Source organism: Xenopus tropicalis, chromosome 4, assembly GCF_000004195.4.
Source record: "Xenopus tropicalis strain Nigerian chromosome 4, UCB_Xtro_10.0, whole genome shotgun sequence".
Lineage (NCBI taxonomy): Eukaryota > Metazoa > Chordata > Amphibia > Anura > Pipidae > Xenopus > Xenopus tropicalis.
Genome location: NC_030680.2, coordinates 119,295,005 through 119,319,064, shown reverse-complemented (window position 1 = coordinate 119,319,064; position 24,060 = coordinate 119,295,005). Strand labels below are relative to the sequence as shown.

Genomic DNA, 24,060 nt, shown 5'->3' with positions numbered 1-24,060 from the left:
TCAGGATTTGCGCTTTACACTAAATATCAATGAGATCATGTGCGTGGTTTTTGGGAAAGGGAACATGGAGCCTCAGAGGATTAACTCCACCCAGCTCCACTCTGTGCATCCAAGTCTGCCTACATGTTCCATTCCTGTGAAAGCAAGAGGAAAGAGACAAAATCTGAAATATGCACTTTATTTGATTAATTGCAAAACACTTCCACATTATCATCATCCTTAACCAACAACGGCAACGTAATGGCATCCTATGTACAAAGAACAATGTAAGTCTTTGGGGCCAGTAGGGGTTCCTGGCCAGTGACAGCTTTGGGGGGGTTATCTGCCCAGTACAAACAGCATGAACCATATCAATCTATTCTCATTAGGCAGTTTGAAATCATCCCAATTATCGGAAAGTAAATTCATAAAAGTTTAGCAAATATAAAAATGTTAACACAAGTTCACACAATGAAACCAAACCACAGCTAGAACAAGGTCTTCCTATAAAAGAAAGATTAGGGTTTTTTTCCCCCTGCGTTTTGTGCCATTTTAAATGTAGACAGTTGGCAGTGTTACACTTGGTAACTGGACTAATTCTCACGACACAACAGGCAATTAGAACAGAGCCGGTATCTGAAGGGAGGGGGCACCAGAATGGACTCAAGTGTGATTAAATGTTCTGTTATGCCCAGGCTGATATACAGAACGGATATAGAAGCTGCACTGAGTAGGACAAGGCACTCAAGCTGCTTTCCAGGGCCACAGCTAGGTGAGGGCCCCAAGGGAGTACAGAAACACCGGGCCCTAATTGGATGGGGAAAAACAACACAAAGGGTAACTGTCACAGATATAGCAATTCATTATCCTGCAGTCTTATGTTAAGATTTATATTTTTGTTGGATAGTTAAAGGGGTAGTTCACATTTTGTATTAACTTTTAGTACAGTGGTTTCTGTTCTGCAGTTTCCCAGTTTACAATTTCAGCAGCTACATGGTTGGTTGGGTTGTATTTACCCTAGCAACCAAGTAGTGGTTTACAGGAGCAGTTCAGTGTAAAAATGAAACTGGGTAAAATAGACTGCGCAAAATAAAAAATGTTTTCAATATAGTTAGTTAGGCAGAAATGTAATCTATAAAGGCTGGAGGGGGCAGTTATCCAACATAATGGCCAGAACTCTACTTCCTGCTTTACAGCTCTCTAAGCTGTTAGCAGTCAGTAACAAATCAGTGACTTGAGGGGGAGGGGCATATGGGACAGAACTGCTCAGTTAGTTTGCATTTCTGACATGTGTGCTCACAAACTAACTGAACAGTTAGTCAGAGAGCTGAAAGCAGGAAGTAGTGTTCTGGCTATTATGTTAGAAATCTGCTCACTCCAGCCTTTATAGATGACATTTTTGGCTAACTAATTATATTTCAGATATTTTTTACTTTGTGCAGTCTATTTTTTCCAGTTTCATTTTTACACTGAACTGTTCCTTTAAATGAGACGGGAAGATGAGTAGGCGAGGGCTTGAATAGAAAGATAAGTAATACAAAAATAACAAATTTATAGCCTCAGCAATCATTTTTTTGGTTTTCAGGGTCAGTGAACCCCATTTGAAAGCCAGAAAGTGGCAGCAGAGAAAGCAAAAAACTATAAAAAATGAAGACCAACTGAAAATTGAAGGTGAACTACTCCTTTATGGTTACATTGGTGAGCTCCCTTTAGAATAACACACCTATTAACAGTTCAGCCATGCCGTGGGGCAGTTTAATTTGAGATCACATTCTTGAGTCTGTTATACCAAAAAAAAAAAAAAAAGGCACATTTTCCCTCTCAACCAACCAACATTTTGTACACAAATGAATACACACAAATGGCTTCATTAGAGACCTTTTAAATATGTAGTTTTATGTGGCAACTGAAAGTGAAAATAGCAGCTCAGGATACTGTATTTCTGCACTGACTTTTGCCATCATTTCATAAACACACTCCCTGGGCTGGGCGGCCATGAACCAAGCATCACTGATGGATATGCAGTATTTTTGACCTGAGAGCCTAGGATGAATTGCCTACCAAATTTAGCACTGGTCAATTGCAGCAACACTGCCGGGACCTTTGTTGTTCCAACATTCTCCTGCATAGTCATGAGCTTTAGCATGGAATTCTGACTTGTTCTCGGCTCTTAGAGGCATTAGGCTTCTACACACAATGACAAATGCAAATACACCATCCAGAATCACAAATATTGGCATTTTCCTCTCCAAGAGGTCTAAAACGCCATTAAAATCAATCGTTACACCTGCTTTCTTTGCCTAGTGGTATATGAAAGGGGAATGTTGACCTTTAAATTAATGTAAAGGATTTTAAAGATGAAACATGCAGTTGGTCTTCATTCTTGATATTGCCAATTCTTTTTTTTATTTATTTGTTTTTTATTCTGCTTTACTCTAGCCTGCAACTGAAATTTGCTTGTTTGGGTCACTGACCCTACCAACCCAAAAAACAGGTGACCTTTTATAAAATATATATGTCTTTTCTTTCTATACAGGCCATCCCATATCTTCCATTCTGACTTTCAAACTATGGCAATGGAACTTAGCAACCAGTTGTAAATGCCAAGGAAAAAAAATTACAAAAAAATTAGACTGCAAACTTTCTAAGAATTTCACAGTAGTGAAGTAGTTCATTTTAAGCAGAACGAAGCCTTCAGTCACAGGAAACAAGATGAAGCGCATTAAACAACTTTTTGGGAATACTATCAAAGTGTTATGCAACAGTGATGAAACTGCTTGAGGAAAGAGCAATGAATCACGTTCACCAACACCGGGTGTCAGTATCGTTTGCCCAACCCAGTCTAGCAACGCCCTAACAGCACAACAGCAGACAGAGGAATGCAGGGGCCTAGCAAGAGAAATCCTTACCCCATTACGTGCCCTGTACCGATTCTTGCGTGCTCAGTCTCCCTGCCCATAAGGTTACCCAGAGAATACCAAAAGCTTGTAAAATACTTTTGTGGTATATAATATTACAATTGTACATGTAGACAAAAATATAGATCTCATATCTATATATAACATTTGTATATATTTATATATTGGATTCCAAGGTGGCTTTTTTTGGATATCATTCTTGCAGTAGTCACTATGGTTGTTCAAGTTTTGCAGTTTATTCATTCCTCCATCACCATAACCACCCCTCCCATCTTACCTAGTCCAATGGAGTTTTTTTTAAAAAAACAAAAAAAAAAAACAAAGAATGCGGCGGCATTGGCATAGAAGTTCATGGATTTTTCAACCCACAAACCAGCGAAGTTCTGCAGGAGTGGACATGGGCTACCACCAAAGTGACCCACGTTCTACACAGTACTTGGCAACAATCACACTTTCCGTATGAAATCGCATTTCTCCAAGTTAAAGATCCTGCTACGTACGGCCTCCCAGAGCAAAAGGGGCTTGGAATATACAGCGTTTAGGTAAACAGTATGTACAGAGTCCATGGTGTAGCAAGCACTTTAGTGAGGTCGACTGCTGTTAGAATCAGAGGGATGCCTGGTCCTAGGGCTGGTGAAACCGTTTGTGTAGCCATTAGTCTGCCTCTTGGTTAAACCTCCATTTAAAATATCCTGAATGTGCTGAACAATGAGGTTAATGGCCACTGTGGGGGAAAAAAAGCAAAACATTTAAGAAAAAGGAGTAGGGTCATTCTCATTCAAAAACAGGTCCCAATTCAGATATGGCACAACATTTTCAAGAAAACCCAATATAAAGGTGATAATGTACCCCACTGCTGTGGAAACACATGGATATGAAAGTCAGCAAGGAGTTCCACAGCAAAAGCCCACAAGGGTACATCATTTCTTATAACACACAGGGTCTAATGAGTATCTTATTGTAATAGTTCATTAGCTATTTATGTAAACAAATGAAAATATTACATGGTATGTTATAACATATGCTGTCACGCAGTTTTGGAATTTAGTATATTGCTTGATATAGACATCAAGTAGTAATTACAGGGAATAGGGTAAGCAGGGGGCTGCATGGTACAACCAGAGAATAGAGAGGACTCATGCTGAAACCATAATTTATCTATTCAGCAGGACCAATTCCATTTTTTTTTTTTTAATTTAAAAAAAAAAAAAAAAAATTATATTATATAAAGGTAAACGAGAGGACTCTGCAAGGTCTAGGGGACATTTATGAAAGGCTGGGCTTCAAAGCTTCTTTGGAAGCAGTGGCTCAGGGAAAAAGTGAGGCTACCAGCCAAAAGCACAGAAGGGTGGAACCCCAGCACTGCAGTCGGTTAGAGGAGCCAAAAGTGCCAAGTTGTAAATGCCACAGCAGTTTAAAAGGTTCCCCCTCCCCTTGTGGTGCCATTTACCCATCTCCACCTGGGTACAGAACAGTTGTTAGCAACAGAAAAGAGAAACAGATGTAAAGCAGATGCATGCAAACATCATGATAGGGGAAACAGTGTTCTCCCTCATTTACACTCAGAACATTCCATTTTCTATGCTCCAAATTCCACGTACATAAGAGATGCCGTATAAAGAATATAGCAACCACCTCTTGCACATATATACAGATATGTTTTATGGCCCCATTAAATTGACCCTTTATCTTACAGTTTTATAAAGATGCTAAATCAGCCTAATGGATGGGGGATAACATTCACCTATATACAAGCACCTCAGTCAGTGAAAGCAACCACACGTTACATGGGGGAAAGCTGCTTTTTTTTTTTTTTTTTTTAATGTTTCAGCACATTCTTTGGGAAGAAGCCACCCTAAAGACTGTCCCTCACCCACCATTCTGTTTATTCAACCAGGCCAGTCAGAGGGTTATTGTGTGCTGCACTCGGAGATCTGCCAAGGTCAGAAGCAACAGACAAGGCCTGACTATGGTTCTGCTGTAAACCTTGCAGGCCATGAGCGGATAGATACTTTGGCGTTATTGTGTCTCGGCAGCCTACATTTCTTTGCTCTCTGGAAGGCAGCCCAGAGAATTTCCCCTTTAACAAGGCTTTTGGAAGTTGATTGGAGCCAAAACAACCAAAGTGGGGAATGTGTGGGTTAGCTGCATAGCTCCCAGCAATACCTACCTACTGCATTGGGCATTCTAAAAGATATTTGTGTGTATGTATATATTTCCTATCATTGGGCAAGTTTGCCCCCATGCACTAACCAAACGTTTGGACATTGATCATATGTTTAAATGCAACTTACTAAAAGCAACATTCAGGCTAAAATTGTAGGATAAAGCCCTAAAAATGACAAATCTGAGGATTTTCTGAACATGAAATACTTGGCAGACACCAATCGTAAAATCATGAAATTGACTTCCTGGAAATACATTGTAGGTCCCCCAAGGATATCATCAGATATACAATGCATGCACAAATTTTATCATTATATGACCAAAATTTTCTAACCTGTCTGATCGGCTAAACGACCAATCACCATTGTACAAAAATCAGAACAATAATATGGAGCCCAGAAAATGATACAAAACTATGTTTTGTGCGATTATCAGTGTGTGTGTATGTATGGTAGGGGGATGCGCCGAATCCACTATTTTAAGTTTCATCCAAACCCCGAATCCTTCGTTAAAGATTTGGCGGAATACCGAACTGAATCCGAATCCTAATGCATGTGGAAATTAAGCAACTGAGGAGGCTAAAAAGAACCGTGTGCACATAAAAAAAAAAGTTCAACTTACGTGTTTATGTGACAAAAAGTCACAGGATTTTAAGGATTCAGTTCAGCCAGGACCATGAATTTGGCCAAATCAGAATCCTGCTGAAAAAGGCAGAATCTTGGGCAAATTCTGGATTCGGTGCACCCCTAGCTTTAGTCTGCTGCAGGCTGAATAGAGGAAATAAAACTCAACTGCTAATACTTATTATTACCTTTCCCAAGGTATATGCAATTAATGTCTAGTGATTTTGAAAAAAAAAAGTAATATATAAACTGCATAATGCTTTTCAAGGAAATATTCTCAAGATGGATAGCAGGGCATGGAAGCTAAGAACACATGGGACGTTGCACAAAAATTGTCCCCTGCACAAAATTGCCACATACAAAAATCTTATAATTGTCAGGTTGTATTGCCTAATTGCCTTAAACATATCTTGGAAGGTGAGGGGGGGGGGGGGGAGAGGGTTAAAGGTTTTATTATGGGGCCAGACCTATTTCAGTCTGTATGAACAACAAGGGAATTAGTGCACATAAATGTCACATTTAAGCATGAATGCTCAGCCCCCATCGGGTGCCTACATTGTATAAACTTACCCACATTGTCTGCGCCTCTGGGAATGATTACATCAGCATATTTCTTGGTCTAGAAAATAAAGAGATAGAACTGATTAACACACATGGCTCTGAAAAACGTAGCCCAGACCCTTTCTGTGTATAAATATCTGATGGCTATTGTTTCTAAGTTTCTGTGTTTAGACAGGTTGTTCTGCAGCAGCTATGTCACCTACATCCTTTTAGAGGAAAGCAAGATGGCTGCTCCTGATCTGTATTAAGTGCAAATAGGAAGAAAAGGAATCATCAGTGTGCACAAATGCGAAATACTTTACTTGAAACCCTTTCTATGTATGTGGAACACCTCTGAGCATGCAGATTATTTCATATTACGCACATAGAATAAAGCAGCCCTTACAGCCCTGTGTCAGTGCCAACGGTCGTGAGAACACATACACCAAGCACAAGTTCAGTGGCTAAATATTTACATGCAGCAGCAATCCAACAGGACTTCAACTGAAAGCCCAGGGCTAATGATTAACTGAAAATGATTGAGATTTTGTGCACAACATCCCAGCATCCAGGCTGTATTCATAAAAGAAAGGGAGCCACCTCCTCCAGCAGGAAGGGCAGTGAAAAAAATCAACATCTACGTATTATTAACAAATGTATTTATAGAGGGCAAAGATATTCCCAAGCACTGAGCAACACAAGGGTGTATCTACAGTAAACATTCAAGTACTGACTGATACAGGGGGTTGAGGGCCCTGCTCATTCACTGTAGCTTTAGAAACATACTGTAAGTACAGTACAGGTATGGGATCTGTTATCTGGAAACCCATTATCCAGAAAGCTCCAAATTACAGGAAGGCAATCTCCCAATAGACTTCATTTTATACAAATAATTGAAATCTCTGAAAATTATTTCATTTTTCTCTGTAATAATAAAACATTTCCTTGTACTTGATCCCAACTAAGATATAATTAATCCTTATTGGAGGCAAAACAATCCTATTGGGTTTAATGTTTAAATGATTTTTAGTAGATTTAAGGCATGAAGATCCAAATTACGGAAATATGCCTTTTCAGAAAAACCTCAGGTCCTGAGAATTCTGGATAACAGGTTCCATACCTGTACTAATTAGATACAGAATCTGATCTATGAAGGCACCAAAGCAGTGCAACAGTTTGCTGTAGCAACATATTGAATGTTTAGATGCATCCTACTCATTTCCTGTGTTTGCTTCCCCTTTATAAAGGGCAATTACAGAGCCAGAAATAAGCAAGCACGTTACTTACAGGCAGGCAAAATTCTTCAAAGGCTGGCTTCACAAAAGTGATGTACTGAGTAAGAACTTGCTCCAGGTCCCTCCCGCGCTCATTAATGTCTCGAAGCACTGCGTATGAGAAAGAAAGGCGCCACTGCACATAAGATGAGGCTGTTTCGTAATTTTTCCTAATAGGATGTAATTGCTTCTTAAAGCAGCAATGCACCATGCAGAGTAAGAAGGGGGATTCTCTACAGGAGGGTTTAGGAGGTTTTACAGTAATTAAAATAAAACATACTGCTGCCCTACACTGGTAAAAGTAGTTTGTTAGCTTCAGAAAGACTACTCTAGCTTTGTGAACCCACTGAGGCAGCCGTTCAAACTAGAAAAAAAATGAGAAAAGGCACAGATTACATAGAAAATGAGCTCTGCAGAACATCATTGTATCCTACAGAGCATATTTTTTCTGCTATGTAATCTGTGCCCTTAAGCCCAATTTTAATAGCTGTCATCATGGCTACACAGCAGCAAACACACCAGGGAAAAAGCACATTAGATTTTAATTACTTTGATACACTTTCATTTAGTATGGTGTTACTGTTTCTTTAAAGGTATCTGTGTGTGCTTTAGTTAACTTCCTGTTACCTAGCTTGTGTTAAAGGGGTAGTTCATCTTTACATTTATTTTCAATATGTTGCAAACATTGATATTCTGGAGACAATTAGCAAAAGGTCTTCATTTTTTATGGTTTTTCAGTTATTTAGATTTTTGTTTAGCAGCTCTCCATTTGGTATTTTAGCAGCTATCTGGTTGCTAGGGTCTTTTTTACCCTAGTAACCAGGCAGTGGTTTAATAGAGAGATGGGAATATGAATAGTAGTGGGCCTGCATAGAAAGATAAGTAATAAAAATGAACAATAATAAAAATGTAGCCTTGCAGAGCAATAGTTTTTGGCTGGCGGGGTCAGTGACCCCCATTTGAAAGCTGGAAAGAGGCAGAAGAAAAAGGCACATAATTAAAAAATGATGAAAAAGGAATGAAGACAAATTGCAAAGTTGTTAGGAATAGGGCATTCTACTACCCCTTTAATGCCTCCTCAGACTGCAGTATTATCAATTTAATCTTGCAAACCCTGATTCTTATAGGGGGTTAGGCCTTATGAACATGGTCCCACAACTCTTTTAGCTAGATTAATTCTAAATTACGAAGGGGTATTTTTCTCTTTATGTTGATAGATAACCAAGTTAAAAAGAGACTTACTAAACTGTTAAGTAAAACCCAAAGAAAAGAGAGAAAACCCAAATGTCTTTTTAAACCGAATTAACGGAGAAGTAGACATTTTGTATGAAGCAGAAGTGATAGAAGGTGATGACTTGCATAGATCTAATTGGGTAGAGTGCCCCATGCCTAAATATTTACCTGTTGGTTCCACTCCCCGCCTGGGCACCATTAAACAAAAAATGAGCCATGGGCAGAGGGGGGTTGCAAAAAGTCTACTTTGAGACCTGTAACCCGCATACCAGCACCCAACTTGTGAACTACCTGAATTTTGTATGTAAACAACAGGTACTGACCTGCTGCAGGACTAATGATAAGTAAATTACAATTGGTCTTATGTTTAAAAATGATTTGCCTTTTTAACATATACACAAAAAAAGAAAGCTGCCTGACATTTAGCATTTTTCGTACGTCAGCCTGCAAGACTGCGTTGTTTTCTATAGACAAAAGCAATGTCCCTTCACTGTTTATTTATGGAAGCGTGAAATTCCTGGCAAGATTAATAGCAGTTAATTGACAGAGATGAGCATAGTTCTCCAAAGTTTAGAGCAACATTAGGAAACAATTACCAACTATGATTTGAGTGTACATAAAACCGTACAATGGGACAATTTCTAATGCTGGGGCAAAGTACAATCAGCACAAAATATAGGCGTTTCTTTTAAAAGGAGAAGGAAAGCTACATAGGCATTTTATTGCCAATAAATTAGTCATAATAGTGCAAGCTTAGAACGCTATATTTATTCAGCAGAGCGATTCAGGCTAATGTCCCACGGAGTGTTTTAGTCACCCACGATAGAAGTCTGCTACTGCAGGTCACTAATCACTCCAAAATGACTTTTCACTAGCAACAAAGGCAATCACTGATGGAAAGGCCTATACATCACTTCAGTTTTCCAAAGTTGTGTAAAGTTTCCTCCTGTAGGCAACTTTGCGTAACTTTGGAAAAACAAAGCGATGCATAGGCCTTTTCACCAGTGATTGTCTTTGTTGCCAGTGGAAAGGCATTTAGAAGAGATTAGTCTCTCGGGGTTGTAGAGCGCACCAATTTAGATTGCATATTTGAATCTTGCTAGTGGCACAATCAGAGCTTGTTGGAGAAAAAACAAGCATGGCACAGATTAGAAAGTTTAACTAAAGCTTTGCCTATCTGCTTACCTAGCGAGGGAATACAAAAGCAGTGCCCAAGGCTATTGCTGCCAGGTTAATGCACCTAAGCTCACTAGAAACAACACAATCCCTTTCTTTGCACTTGTTCTCCAATGTAAATGTATTATTTGCTACATGAAAAAAAGTTGGTTAGCACTAATGCATTTAGATTTAAGACAGCAAGTTGCTAGTAGCAAAGTATGACAATACCATATTAACAGGATTAAGTTCTTTTGCAGTAAACAATTCAATGCACTCCGAATTCCAAATTCCAGCGTACACGATTTTAATATCTACAACTAAAACATGCCTTCCAGTCACAATTCCCCATTCCCACCTACGGGTGGGCGATATCAGGAAGAGTGTAGGCAGCTACAATCGGGGACCTTAAATCACGTACCCCAAATCTCTCTAGTAGGGATAGATATGTACAGATTAAATTCCTTAATAGTTTGTATCTCAACCTGCAAAGAGTGGCTAGAATATACCCTGGGGCCCCCGACCAGTGCCCTAAATGTCTTAACGAGGTGGGGTCCTTCTACCATGTCTTTTGGGAATGCCCAGTAGTAAAGGGATTCTGGCGGAAGGTGCTTAGTTATGCTTTAGCACTTCCCAATATATTGTTGCCCAGTTAATGTATACTGGGCATACTGCGAAGCATTACAGCTGAGACCTCCAGCTAAGTTATGCTACCTGCAACTGCTATATTATGCCCAAAAGGCATTATTACCACACTGGAAAGCTACAGGACCACCCTCACTGAACTTTTGGAAAAAGCCTATAAACGACTCCCTACCAAAGCAGAAAATGGTATACCAAGCTTGTGGATACTGGGACAAATTCGAAGCCATATGGGGATCATAGCTTAAAAAAAAAAAAAAGTTCTTTTTGCAGTGTCACACAGAGTGTGCCACTAGCCATACAATGTGGCCTTGATAAAGAATAATGGGTTGATAAATGCACAGTCATCAGCAGCTGAAGGCGGAATTAAATCCTTACCTCTTCTTGAGAGTCTTGTGTCTGCATCAGTGTCCACAAAAAGCTTCATCTGAAACATGTCCCTAATCTCCTGCATGTAGAAAGCCAGGATTCCTTCAAACAGAACCACATCTGCAGGGTACACAACCAAAGTCTCCTCCTTCCTGCAATTTTATACAAATAAAATTTTTTAAAAAGGTCATGTTCTACCCTGAAGATTAGCTCTTTGGGGGACTTCTCCCAATCCTTTGGGAAATCAGCTGAGCTGTGCAGACATACATCATGGCATTTAGACTGAAAACTTTTGTATTATGTTTTCTTTGTACCAAATAGAATTACATTACCTTTGTGAAACTGAAACAATATATACTGTACTTGTATAATATACAAGTCATAACTTGTAAATAATATCCTTATCATTTACAGGATATTCATTGATCTTGTATATTATATCTATATAAACAGTGCTTGGTGATATCATCAGTTATAACCTGTGCTTAGTAATGTCATTTTGGTCACAAGACTCACTGAAACCTGTGTATTATAATATATAGTGTACCACCTGTTGTCAAATGTGAGGGTATTAGAAGTCGCCTCAGAGTTCCAAGACCTGTATAAAAGCACTAAGGTTTCAGCCTTGGGCCTTTATATGGTCCTGGAACTCCTTGGTGATTTATAATATCCTTATATTTAACAACTAAAGATACATTATTCACTGAATAAACAGTGCTTAGTGATGTTATAAGTTATAATGTGTGCTTAGTCATGACGCACTAAAACATGTTTTATAAAAAAATATTATACACCCGTTAAAAAATATATAAAAGGGGAAATTCATCTTTTGTGGCCTGTATAACAACATTAGACCTGTAGCCTCACACCTTTATATGGCCATGGTGACCACTACATTCTACCTGAAAATTGGTTGCCATGGGTTACTGCTCCTGGGCAAATTTATTGCTTTTTATTACATAACCCCCAAGACTTCCAATAGATTTTTAAAAGTTTTTTCTAACTCTGCTGGTAGGTTTTTCCTTCTTAACCCTATTCTGCCCATACTCAGGAGCCCATATCCTATTGTTTTAATTCTGGTATATATTACATAAACCCTTGTACCAAACAAAATACTGCTAGGGATACCTTCTTATTACCTGGAGTGGGTAACAAAGTCATATACTGGAATCTGTACAGTTTTCCCTTCCATGAGCTCTTTGAGGGTCTTCAAAATAAGTTCATTGTCAAAGGCATCTGAAAATTGGAAAGAACACAGTAGGTAAGTGGAAAGAGGAAAACCAGGAGGTTGTTCATCTTCAATTCTTTTATGTGAACGCTCAGTTTTAAGAAGTTTCACCCAGTGTGTAACCGTGAGCATATAGTAACTGCACCACAACTCCTACAAAGCTTTAGTGTCACTTACTTATTTTACAACATGAGAACAGAAGAGGCGGGTTTCAAGCAGAAACAAATCATTTAACTTGGTTTATTGTACAACGTGTTTGACCAGGTCCATGCTGACCAAGCAGTAAATTAAAGTTGAGTGCTTTGCAATGATTAAGAGGTAGGAAGCCAAGCTCTGGAAATTCATTGCCGACATCAGAAGTTAACGTTAAAGGGTTAGTTTACCCTTAAGTTTATATTTAGTATGTTATAGAATGAACAATTCTTAGCAATTTTAGACCTGGTCTTTATTTTTTATTATTTAAAGTTTTCAAATTATTTGCCTATTATTTTGCTTTTGATCCTTTGAATCTTTCAGATGAAGGTCACTGACCTTGAAAGGCAAAAATCTATTGCTCTCTGATTCTACAATTTTATTGTTACTGTTGCTTTTTATTGCTTATCTTTCTATTCAGGCCTCTCCTATTTATATTTCAGTCTTTCATGGCACTGCTTGGTTGCTAAGGTAATTTGGACCCTGGCAACCAGATCGCTGCTGAAATAAACTGGTGAGCTGCTAAACAAACAGTGAAATATTTTTTAAAAAAACCACGTATAATAAAAACCAAGACCAATTGCAAACCGTCAGAAAAGCTCTACAGGTCATACTTAATGTTAATTTAAAGGCAAATAACCCCTTTAAAGAGGCACTGCTTTACCCCTTCTTTTTAATACTGTTGAAATGTTTCTATTTCTGGAGTTTTTGTTCCATTTCAAACAGTATGTGAGAGCAGACTCCTTATATGCAGACCAATTAAAGCATTAACAGCAAACATGGAAACAATTCTTTTAATACATAGCACACTGTTCACATCTCTCTTAATGTGCATTTTCATCTTTGTTGTGTTTAGCCAAGTTGTCAGTTGTCTAAGCAAAGGTTCACTATTGTTTTAAGTCGAGTCTTCCATATTGCATATTCATGAACTTACCCCAAAAGCCCTACCAGAAACCCTACTGGTAACTTTAAGTAAGGGGCCAGTATAGCCAGGAAATAAAAATGCACTTAAAGCATACAAACGGATATGCAAGCATGTTTAAAAATCAGTCATCGTAGCAAAAGAATAGTAGGACATGTGATGGCTCAGAAACATAGAGCTTCTACTACTAATCATCCAAATTCCAAGTACACAAATAAAAATATATGGGTTAGACTAGGCCAGCGGTTAAGAGCTTACCAGGGTGATCAAAATTAAATTGTCCTTTTAGTGCTTTGCTTTTTTGCTCCGGAGTTAGTATTCGGTAGAAACTGTCTTGACTCAGCATCACCACCTGCTTCTGATGGTGGTCCACCTCGTTCTGCCCTAGGAGCTGAACAATCTTCGAGCATACTGAGGACTGCAATAAGAAAATGGGGGGGAAGCAATTAGCCAATGTATGTTTGCTAAACTGAACAAAAAAATCTTTTAATCAGACACAGAGAAGGCATGCAGTTACCAAAGGTGGCCATACACGGGCCGATTCTAGCTGCCGACGTCGGCCCCTTAGACCGATTCGACAGATTATAAGCCGTGTAGGGGCACTACCAACATCTGGGCTGAAATCGGCTAGATCTCGGTCAGGCAGGTTTGAATTTTTTTTTTTTTTTTTTTTTGAACGCCTATACCCGCCATTCTAATTTGACCGAATTAGCCTGATATCGCAGACCTGTAGGAGAAGATCTGCTATCTTGGTGACCTCACCAAACAAGCGTCTCTTAGCGTGTATGGCCACCTTAATTCTATATAAGCTACAAATGGTTCACAGGGCACTTGTCATAATCAGTGCACCTCATATTATGTACGTTATCATTTTCTTTTGTTCGTGAAACAACATGCAAAAACTAAGTGTGAAACCTATAGGTTTCTAAATACAAAACCACCAGTTCAATTGCAATGGCCTCATTACTGACAAAAAACCTCCATATTTCTTCATACAGCCTGATCCCAGGCGAGGTTCCTCTGCCAAATAGGATGCAGAGATTTGTTGTGGCTGCACCAGCATTTGATCTACCAAAAAATGCTCAGTGGCCCCACAAACTGCCCCGGGGGTCACGGTCAGTGGTGTGGGGAACTTGTTCATTCCTTAGAAGTGGAATGAGGTTAACAAAACAGGCTGTACAAGGAGATCAATGCTATGGACATTTTCACCTACATAACAATGCAACTCATGCTTCTGAATAATTCGATTAACACAAAACCACAAGGGCCTTGCATGGGTGATTGAGTTTGTATGAGGAGGTAACCTTATCCTGCATTCCAACTAATATGCTTTATGATATTGGCTTCCTGTTCTATAACCATTAAAGCTTATTCAGTTTATGTATTTATATTTTGCTATGGTGATGATTAGGTAAATAAATAAATAAAAACCTAATACACATTCAACTCCCTATATTTACATTATACAAATACGCAGAAAAAAGCCACCATTCAGTGGCGGAACTACCAGAGGAGCAATTGGGCCTGGGCCTGCACCCCCTCAGGGCCCGCTGGACGCTCTCTCTAATGTGAATCGAGCACGAAATTTGCATGCCCCTACGCCCCGTCAGTAATGGTTATGTTACTGCCATTTAAAGGGAAATTTCATCTCCCACCAGCAAATTCTCTTCGCATATCTCCATGAAAAGGTGCAAAAAAAGATATTGTGTCTGTCACAGGGTTAACCACACATAAAGCCAAGCTAGAAGAGGTATCTGATGTCACAAGTCTCTTCTATACACCTTGGCACATCCACGTTTCACATGAATCAAAGGCCGTCTTTATGCCAAAACACATCAATGACTTCCACGTGCTGATGCTGGCGTGAGAACTTCTATGTTTCATATTAACAGTAATAACATGTTAAACCTCCCAGTCTTGTGGGATTAGTTTCCAGGCCAAAAATCCTGTCTTCGTATGCTCCCTGTCTGCACGTTCAGCATCATGCACGTCCCACCTCCACAAGCTCATAAGCCATGTACTTAATAATGCATAACCTAACAGCCCTTATCTGCACCCCATAAATGCCGACATGCTTCATGTCAAACTAAAACTACTTAAAGCATCTGCTTCTATGAAAGATGAACATCATGTTTTGTTTAATGATGTGACAACCCCTAAACTTGGCTTTTCGGAGCATACGGAGCATGTGCATTGTCACTGACAAGATGGCCTAACAGATCCAAGATGGTGAGCTCCCTCCTTGGAGAACCTGGATCAGTACTGTCATAAGGCTGCCAAATACATTGCTGCTACAATAGATTATATAAAGAAAACAGCACTTCTAGCAATATTCATTTTTAGGCTTTCATTCTCTTTAAAGTGTTCATAAACAGTGGTCAGCTGTGTTCTGTGGCTCTTACATTAAACAACCGCTTTTATATTTAATAACACTTGCTTATAATAAATTTTATTGGCAATTTTGTGGCTCTTCCTTTATACTCATACTAATTTATCAGGTGCTAGGTCTTTTGGGGTATGTTTTACACATCAAAAAAAACACACTGGTAAACAGGGATGCACACTTTTTTTTTTTTTATTTAAAAGCATGTATACAGTCAGACATTCTGTAGTGCTGTATAACTTGCTGCTGCTATAAAACTAATAATGGCCAAAAGCTCTGTATTTTTTTTAAATTTGGGTACTAGAACCCTTCATGCTTTCTTCTAGCACCATACGGACACATGCCCCAATTTGGCCCACAGTGCTTCATGTAGCTTGGAAGACTTTGGGAGTGTGGCCCTTCCCTCTCAGGCATATAGGCGGCATGCACAGGAGTTGCTTTTCTGCACAGTAATTAATGGCACAGACAGGGCAGAGAGTTCCATATGGACAACAAATGAACCAGATACAAACCTTGAATGCTGATATGAAGGTAATACAGGTATAGGACCCATTATCCAGAATGCTCGGGACCCAGGGTATTCCGGATAAGGGGTCTTTCTGTAATTTGGATCTCCATACCTTAAGTCTACTAAAAAAATCAATAAAACATTAATTAAACCCAACAGGGTTGTTTTGCCTCCAATAAGGATTAATTATATCTAAGTTGGGATCAAGTACAAGGTACTGTTTTATTATTACAGAGAAAAAGGAAATCTGAATTATTTGATTAAAATGGAGTCTATGGGAAACAGGCATTCCGTAATTCAGAGCTTTCTGGATAATGGGTTTCCAGATAAGGGACCCCATACCTGTATTCTCTTTGCATGTCACCCATTCAGGCAAGATAAAAATGCAAAACTATGGTGCTCAACAATAAACAGCTCTTAACAAGTTCAAAACTGCCTAATCTACAAAGAGCACTCTAGGAAAAGTACCTAAAAAATTCTTTGCTTATAGGAAAACATAAAATTAGCATGCTGTGCGTGGGAGCAGGCAAAATGTCATTTGCTTATAAAACTACAATGAAACACTAGGGTGTGCCAATATGTTGCACAGCCCCCCGGTGTATTAAATTATTGCCAGGTTGGTGATCCTGTTTGGGAAAAAACTGCAAAGGCACGGTGATCTTTCTAACTAAGCACTGCACCAACATCATCCCAAGATTCCTTTGTTTAAAAGCAAAACACCAATGGCACTACTGATGCTGTGAAGCCAGTGTAAAGTGTTTTATTATCTCACAAAACAGTTTCAGGCCTATACAGGGTCCTTTGTCAAGTCTGGCTTGTCAACTATCTGTTGAGTAAGTACTCCACCAATTAAATGTCTCTCTCTAGACAAAAAGCATAAATATGTACTCAACATCAGCCTAGAGCACACTAAGCATGTGCAGTGCCACTGGCACACAAAAGATGGCCCAATAAGATCAAAAATGGTAAGCTGCTGTGGACAACTTTAAAGCCATGGAACATTACTGTGCTAAACCTATGGGCTGGTGGTACAAGAAGACCAGTATATAAAATATAGCATTTCTAGCCCTAAAACATTTTACACTTTATTTCTCTTGTAAAAAGTATTGGGGGGGATTCATAAAACACAGACCAAAGACATTTAACGCTAAACATTGCATACAGAGTACCAGCCATATTTCAAGAGATGCTGCAACAGCCCATATATATTTATCTGACTGTTCTGTGATTCTAATGTAACAACTGCCAAAACAGATCAATTCACTTGGGTCTCACCAGATGGGGTCTCCCTTAGGACAAGCTGTTTATTAGCAGGTGAGCGAATCCCTACACACCAATAGTCCAGCACCTATATTTGGTGTCCCTGTGTTGGGTGGGAAAGCATCTGCTAGGCAAACACTCAGGATGTATCATAACCCGATGATGGAGCAATGTATTTCCTAGCTCACAATAACTAGTAGGGTGATTAGAGCATATACTATTATAGAATTAGGGGTCTAGCTTTCTGTTAATTTTCAAGTAGCTACAGCCAAAATAAGTCCTTATTGTCATGGTCTATTGTATTTTAGCAATAGGGACTTTTTGAACAAATGTCAAATTCCCCTTGTGCACATATTACTGATCTCACACTACACAAAGAGAGTCTGGCTTTGCCACTCCCCTGGGGGGATACATACTCCAGGAGCCAGAAAAATATACAGGTCTGCCAAAACCAGAAGATCTATGGTCAATTTGGCCAGCTTCGTGGTGGACCAAATTGAATTACAATCTGTTCACTGAATCATCATCATCCTACAAAAATATGAACCCTGTCAGACAGGGTTTTAAAACCTGGCAAATATTGGTTGTGCCGGCAGTCTTGAGGGCCTAATACACTGGCAAATAAGTTGCCTACTAGTTCTGGAGGAGCCTAGTGGCTATTATCAGCCTACAGATAGCCTGCTTAACACAGATCTTTTAATAACAATTGGATTCAGAAATCTAGTAATTATGGAATTTTAAATGAGGCAAGGCAAGAAGATTACTGAACACTAGCCTTTTGGCACCCCACTAGACCTGAAGTAAAGGAACTCAGATATGGACCTAGATGGCGGACCAAGTAATGGGCAGTTTTCAAAACTCATGGGGTGTATTCCTCCAGATGCATATCCCAGTAAACAGATTTTTTTTTTTTTTTGCATTTCTGGTACTTCATACGGACAAGTAAAGTGGCAGAAGAAAAAGAGTGCCAGACACCAGCACAGATTACTACCTGGCTGGGGAGACAAATGGCTCTGATGTTTTGGAACGGTCTGTGTGTGTGCAGGAGGGAGAGAAATCTACAAGATCTACATGCTGCGGTACAGTAGGGGAACAGCAGTTCAAGTCATTAACAATTTTGCATACTGACACCCACAATCCCCTTGAAAGTGCTGTCTGCTACAGGAGAAACCCAGCAACAGTAATGTTATTATTGTCTATGAAGGTTTTCAATCATCCAGGACATTATATACAGCAGCGCTGTCCAACTTCTGTGGTACCGAGGGCCGGAATTTTTCTGGCCAACGCGGTAGAGGGCTGATAATGGAAACCAGTTGACCACTCCCCCTTTTTAAACCACACCCACTTAAAACCACACCCATGTTATCACAAGAGCTTTTAAGACTATACCCATATTAATGGTGATAGTGCAGCAAAACCCCAAATGGTTGGTGCTCACTGTAGGGATATCACCCTTCATTCATATGTGAAAGAATTATATTATGCCATATTAAGACACAACCTTAAATCCCTATGCCTCCTCTTCCCCTGTGGATAGCAGAGCAACCCCCAGCACATAATTACACATCTTAGGGACCATATAATGACTATTTTCAAATGCTAACAAACTCGCAGAACAAACCCCTGCCAGGTTCACCTCCCACAGGCAGCATAGGGCAGGCAGAGTATGGCACACACAAGCAGGGTAGGGCAGGCAGAGCATGTGCCATACTCTGCCTGCCCTATGTTGCCTGTGTGTGCCATACTCTGCCTGCCCTACCCTGCCTATGTGTGCCATACTCTCTCTGCCCTATGCTGCCTGTGTGTATGGCACACACAGACAGCATACACTGACATAATGCTGGCACTGCTCCTGAGGTGTGAACAGGGGAACAATGTGGGTGATTAGAGCCTGAGTCTGAGGTGTGAACAATGCAGGGGGTGAACAATGCAGGGATTAAAAGGTGTGAACAGTACAGGGGATTACATATTTAAACAATACAGCCTGAATATGAGGTGTGAACCATGTGATAGTTTCTTAAGACATCTTGGAATATTATACACCGTGCACTGGGGTGTGAAAGAGCATTGAAGGACATTCCCACACCTGAAGAAACATTAGAATAGGCATAGAAAAGGCACACCAACATCCTTGTTTGCTTAAAAATAAAGCTGTGCCTGGCATATGCATTCCCCATACCACAAACATTACCACAAAAATACACTTAGCTCAAAGTGGGTGTTTAGGTGAAAATACACCAAAACCCTACCTTTAATTCAGCTACCGTATTTTTCGCTGTATAAGACGCACCCAATTTTAAAGGAGAAAAATCTAGAAAAAAAAGATTCTGAACTATATAATATACTAATTATCAAGTACTTGCCATCCTGCTGTGTGCTTTGCATAACTAGAGGTGCGCGCGCCAATGTCAGCAGTGTCAGTGCGCGCTGATCGGCACTGCAAGGGGAAGAGGACGCATGGTACGGACGTCCACGGGGGGGGTAATATCCCCCCAAATATTACGAAAGTGCCCCCATACACAGTGCCCCAATTGCCCCATAGACAGTAGCCCCCACACACAGTGCCCCAATAGAAAGTGCCCCCATACACAGTACCCCCATACACAGTGCCCCAATTGCCCCATAGACAGTTGCCCCCACACACAGTTCCCCCAATAGAAAGTGCCCCCATACACAGTGCCCCAATTGCCCCCATACACAGTGCCCCTCATAGACAGTAGACCCCACACACAGTGCCCCCAATTGCCCCCGTAGAAAGTACCCCCAACAGACCAAGTCATCGCCGGAGGCTCCTTCTCTCTTATGCCGCTGCAACAGGCACTTCTATAAGGTTGCGCCTCGTCGCTAACGTGTGACGTCATACGCACGGGCGCAACCTTATAAAAAGGCCTGACACTGCCGCATAAGAGAGAAGGAGCCTCTGGCGATGACTTGGCGCTACTGGGTGAGTATTCGTCGTATAAGACGCACCAACTTTTTCCCCCCAGTTTTGGGGAAGAAAAAGTGCGTCTTATACGGCGAAAAACACGGTAATTCAGCTAAATATGGAATCAACATTAAAAATTCAGTGATTTAAAGTCTAAAGTAAGTTTTTGGTTGAATACACAATTCTTCATAAAACTGCAGCAAAGCCATTGTCATTACTGCCCTACTTATAGACTGTGGGCAAATTACACCCCTAAAATGCTGATGCGGGGCAGTATTGGGCGGCAGAGAAAACACTTCCCCTGACATTAGCCATAGTGAACACTCACACAGCTCTCAAGGAAAAGCACGTGCATCAACATTGCGCAATAAGCAGTCCTCCCCCTATCGTGCCTCAACCTGCAACGTCATAAAAGAGTGAAAAACACTCATAACGCAGCTCATTACCTTAGGGGGTCTATTTAGAAATCATTTAAACAATTTCAATGAAACAGCATCAGCACTTTGGCCGCATGTTGCAGAATACGATGTGTAATAGGATATATATGATGTAGAAATTTGCAAAAAGTGTTTTATAATAAAGATCCTTTGTCCTTCCTGCATTCATTAATGCCAAGCATCAGACATAAATCAATCACAAAAATGTAAGGAGGTATTTACAAAAAGGTATGTCATTTATTGTACATCACACCTATACTGTCCTCATTTTACCCCACCTTGCATAACCCTTGCAATTCAATGGGGCATAATTAGGAAGCAAAAGTTTTATAAAAGTAGTGGCTACTATTTACACCAATTTTTTTATGCTAATGGACTTTTTGTAACAATAGAACCATTTGTACCACAGCCATCCAGTAGGAAACAATAGAGGTCTACTGTCTGTCCCTGTCTACCACCGCCATTAAATGGGACCTGTCACCCACACATAAAAAGTTGTATAATAAAAGTCATCTATACCTGTTATAAATGTATATGCCTGCGGCATAGAGGCGGGGCAGGCAATATATGATTGACAGCTCAGATTTTTAATAATTACTTTAACTTTCCATTCAGCACTTCCTATACACCACCTACATGGCAAATCCATAAGATTTTGGGGTGATACAAAGCTTGCCTTAATAACAGTGCACACAAAATAGCACCGGGCCTGCTGGCTATGACTACTAATTCCAAGACTGAAGGGAAAATAAATTCAATAATTGAAATAATGTAAGTAACGTTTATTTTGCTCTACTAACCTGATTCAAAAGGATTTGGAATTATTTCTTGGGGTGACAGGTTCCCAGCAGTATGTTTAAAGCACACAGAGTGGTGACAGTGGACATCTGTCAGCACTCTATGTGCTTCACATGTTGCTTCTCACAACATACCTATAATATAGATAAACACAAAGTCTGCAATATTGCACATTAGCATTTAAAATCAGCTACTGTGGCAGACATTACTTTCTGCTAAGGGCTTGAGAGGTCAGTATTGGCAAAGCCTTTACTTATGTGCAGCACAGAGCACACTGAGCATGTGCAGGGCTGCTGACACTCAAAGGATGGCCTAACAAGATAAAAAAAAATCAGAAGCTACTGTAGACAACTTTGAAGGCCCCAATCATTACTGTTACAGGGCTGCTGAACTTCTCAAGTAGTACATAAAGTTCAAATTCTTCTTTAACTCCTGAACTGGAGCTCTATTCCTTTTTCATCTCTGCTCCTTGAGCTTTTATTTGAACTAGCTTAAAACAAACATTTAACAGGATATCCTTTCATACTTCAGCAGCCAAAAGCCTGAATACATGTGCTACTCAGAGTATCCCAAACAGAGCATGTAAGAACTCCAAGATGTAACCCTAGTACGGAGCCATGCACACTCGATGGCACAAATTCTGCCTTCTGCACATTTCTCAATTCTGCAATTTAGTTAAGTGAATTCATTTTCTCAGAGATGTGCAACTTATGTACAAGGAGTAGTAGATATATATATATATATTTTTTTTTTTTTTTTTTTTTTTCGGCATTCTCAATTCTGTGCACATAACATGGTACCCAAGTGAATAAACCACTTTACATGGTACGAACACAAACCAAAATCACTGGAATGAGTTTACACTAAGCACTGGAAATGTCTCCTTCTCCAGAACAGGACTGTCTAACTGGTCCCAGGGAAAGCTGGGAGATATAGTTTTACAGATGGAGGCCCTGAAGTTGCTAATTTACTGCTGGCAACAAGCCAATATTGAACACATTTTACCTATTAACACCACCCCCCAAGCATACATGCATTTCAAGACCATCAAAAAATTGAGGTAGAAGGTTAATGCCTACCTTTGATTTATTTAAAAAAAAGACATTAAGTGCGGACAGTACTCTCATTTGTACCAAAACTACTGATTTTTGAACAAGGCTTCTATTTTTAAGCAATGCATTTATATTTCCTATCTTTTCATTGAATGCTTTAGAAGAGGAGGAAGAAGACTAAAAGGGCTGCTGGCAAGGAATTTGGCAGATAATTTGGTACTACAGAAGGATAATCAAGGGAGATGGAGGGAACATTAGGATGGCTGTAAAATATATTGCACAAATAAAGCCAAAAACAAATATCAAGGGCAAACAGAAGCTATATCTGGAAAAAAAAAAGTCCCATTTAAAATAAATCATTATTTGGCGTACTGTGGCGCCTGAACACAAACGCAGCTCGTTTTCTCACGTTTCACTGAGACAGCAGATAAGAGCTTTTGCCTCCGGAAGAAGAGGAGCTAGACAGAGTCAGGTACATTCTATAGATGCGATGCTGAAAGACTATTCAGCAGGGTAACAGGAAGTTATAATGATAACTGACACGTAGCCACTGATCGACATCACAACATCACAATAAAAACTTGTATTTGTGCCAGAAAACAAAGTATAATGTTTAGTAAAGCAGAGAAGTATACGGGGGGAAGCAATTAACTTCAGTTTCCCTCAGGAAGCAGAGTCCTTTCGGTCTTTATGACAGATTCATTCTCTCTTTATAACAGGATTTGGAACATCTGAAACAAATTTCCCAGTGTGAAACTCGCTTTAGACCTATCCCAACTCCAGATGCTCTGATTATGCATTACAGTAGTGGTGATATAAATGCCAGGGGTCACTCATGAATCACACCAACTGCAAGGAGGCAACTAAAACCCAAAACTTTCCTAGTGCACTCCCCCCACCTACCAAATATGGTTCCTAGTACAGGTATAGGATCTCTTATCCGGAAACCCATTATCCAGAAAGTTCCTAATTACGGAAAGGTCATGTCCCATAGACTCCATTATAAGCAAATGATTCCAATTTTTAAAAATGATTTCCTTTTTTCCCTATAATAATAAAAAACAGTACCTTGTACTTAATCCCAAGTAAGATATAATTAATCCTTATTGGGGGCAGAACAATCCTATTGGGTTTAATTAATGTTTTAATATTTTTTTGGTGGATTAAAGTTAAGGAGATCCAAATTACGGAAAGATTCCTTACCTGGAAAACCCCAGGTCCCGAGCATTCAGGATAACAGGTCCCATACCTGTACCACACATCAATGAGTGCTAGGCCAATCACCCTTTGGCAGGCTGAGTGCCACAGCAGCACTGTGTCTGAGCAAACTATATAAGAAGTGTTGTGGTTATGTCACCCCCTCATTACAGACATCCATAAGCAAATTTGACCAATGCTGTGGACAGCCAATTAACATTCAAAAGATCATTAAGCTGAGGAATCTAGCTTAATGAG

The 24,060-nt window shown here is 39.8% G+C and overlaps 1 protein-coding gene across 1 annotated transcript in view; it reads right to left on the bottom strand.

Annotated features, from left to right (window-relative positions):
• Positions 1-2,378: 2,378 nt before the first annotated feature.
• The window catches only part of uck2 (uridine-cytidine kinase 2), a 30,422-nt gene continuing 8,740 nt past the window's right edge, over positions 2,379-24,060 (bottom strand). The window contains 6 exon segments of the mRNA NM_001126769.1: positions 2,379-3,621; positions 6,257-6,305; positions 7,514-7,611; positions 10,909-11,051; positions 12,039-12,135; positions 13,500-13,659. Coding sequence (NP_001120241.1) covers positions 3,479-3,621; positions 6,257-6,305; positions 7,514-7,611; positions 10,909-11,051; positions 12,039-12,135; positions 13,500-13,659 — 690 coding nt within the window. The 3' untranslated portion in view covers positions 2,379-3,478.